Source organism: Vombatus ursinus, unplaced genomic scaffold (assembly GCF_900497805.2).
Source record: "Vombatus ursinus unplaced genomic scaffold, bare-nosed wombat genome assembly UNPS02012958.1, whole genome shotgun sequence".
In the NCBI taxonomy this organism is placed as follows: domain Eukaryota; kingdom Metazoa; phylum Chordata; class Mammalia; order Diprotodontia; family Vombatidae; genus Vombatus; species Vombatus ursinus.
The window spans coordinates 1-1,603 of record NW_020952736.1 but is presented as its reverse complement, the minus strand read 5'-3'; the positions used below and the strand labels follow the sequence as shown (position 1 = coordinate 1,603).

Genomic DNA, 1,603 nt, shown 5'->3' with positions numbered 1-1,603 from the left:
GGCTCCCCCCACCCCCCCATCCTCGACCACAGATCCAGGAGCAAGAAGTTACCAAACTCTTTCCCAATCTGCCTAACAGGTTACTGTGTATAGTGGGGGTGAAGGGGTAAATCATTAAAACCCTAGAGGAGAAAGAAGAATAAATCCACTTCTACCCAGATGGAATGGGGTAGAAATGAATGTCAACCCTCCCCTTCCACACACATACCTAGTCCCTGTCTAAATAGAATGAGAAGGAGCGAGACCCCTTCCCCATATGTGAGAACTTCCCTCCCCTTTCCCCAATCCTGGGGGGGAAGAGGTAGGGATAAGAAAATATAACTAGCCCCCCAAACTCCCCCTCTCCGCCCACCCCCACCCCACCTTCTCTCCCCTTTTGCTAGCTCCCTGGAATGGAGAGGAGGGGAGTGACGAGAGAACAGGAATACAAATCTGCAATTGATTTTCATAATGTTTCTGCGGTGTTCTCAAACCAATCGCCTGAACCTCCCCGGTCTTACCTAAGAGAGAACCCCTCCTACGTCTCTGAAGTGCTCCGAACTGATATATGACAATATCTACTTTGGATCACGTGCTCGGGGAGAGAGACTAAGACGGATAACGCGTCATCTCGCCTTCCCAAATTTTTCCCCCCTCGCTAGACTGGGTCCAAAACCTCCATCTAGAGCAGGCAGAAAAGGAGAACGATGTTTAACTCGGTTAACCTGGGTAACTTCTGCTCGCCGTCGCGCAAAGAGAGGGGCGCTGATTTCGGCGAAAGAGGGAGCTGCGCCTCCAATCTCTATCTGCCCAGCTGCACTTACTACGTGCCCGAGTTCTCTACCGTCTCTTCTTTCCTGCCCCAGGCCCCCTCTCGCCAAATCTCCTACCCTTACTCCACCCAAGTGCCCCCAGTCCGGGAGGTCTCCTATGGCCTGGAGACCTCGGGGAAATGGCATCACAGAAACAGCTACTCTTCCTGCTACGCTGCGGACGAGCTCATGCACAGGGAATGCCTCCCTCCTTCCACCGTGACCGAAATCCTCATGAAAAACGAAGGCTCCTACGGCAGCCATCACCACCCCAGCGCCCCCCACCCGGGCCCCGGCTTCTATTCGTCAGTCAACAAGAACAGCGTCCTGCCCCAAGCCTTCGACCGATTCTTCGACAATGCCTACTGTGGGAGCGACGGGCCGGCCGAGCCCCCATGTGTAGGCAAGGGAGAAGGCAAGGGGGAACCCGATCCCCCCCAGCCCGGGGTGCTAGCTCCCCGGCCCGAGTCCGGCGGAGACCCGGAGGACGAGGAGGAGAACACTAACCCCAGCTCATCCGGCTCGTCCCATTCAGCCAGCAAAGAGGCTAGCAAGGGAACCAGTTCCAGTAGGTAGCGAGTCTCCTAGCCAGTAAACTGGGGGAGGTTAAAGGCGGAGGGGGGAAGCAGGCGCGGGGTGTTGACTCGTGTTTTGGGTCGGTCTGATTTTATGTGGAGTTTTATAAGCATTCAAAGGATTTTATTATAACCTACAAAGCCCTCTCTCCCAACGACTCGACTTTTTACGATGGAGAAAGGGTGGGGAGTGAGGGAAAAGGGCTCTTTGGAAATGCTCTGTGAACCCCCCCCCCC

The 1,603-nt window shown here is 55.1% G+C and overlaps 1 protein-coding gene across 1 annotated transcript; it reads left to right on the top strand.

Moving 5' to 3' along the window:
• Positions 1-686: 686 nt before the first annotated feature.
• On the top strand, positions 687-1,359 carry HOXC11 (homeobox C11; the record flags this gene model as incomplete). Its single annotated transcript, XM_027858346.1, has 1 exon — positions 687-1,359. A coding segment is annotated over exon 1 (673 nt), but the record flags the coding sequence as incomplete, so codon positions are not given.
• Between the last annotated feature and the right edge of the window lie 244 nt (positions 1,360-1,603).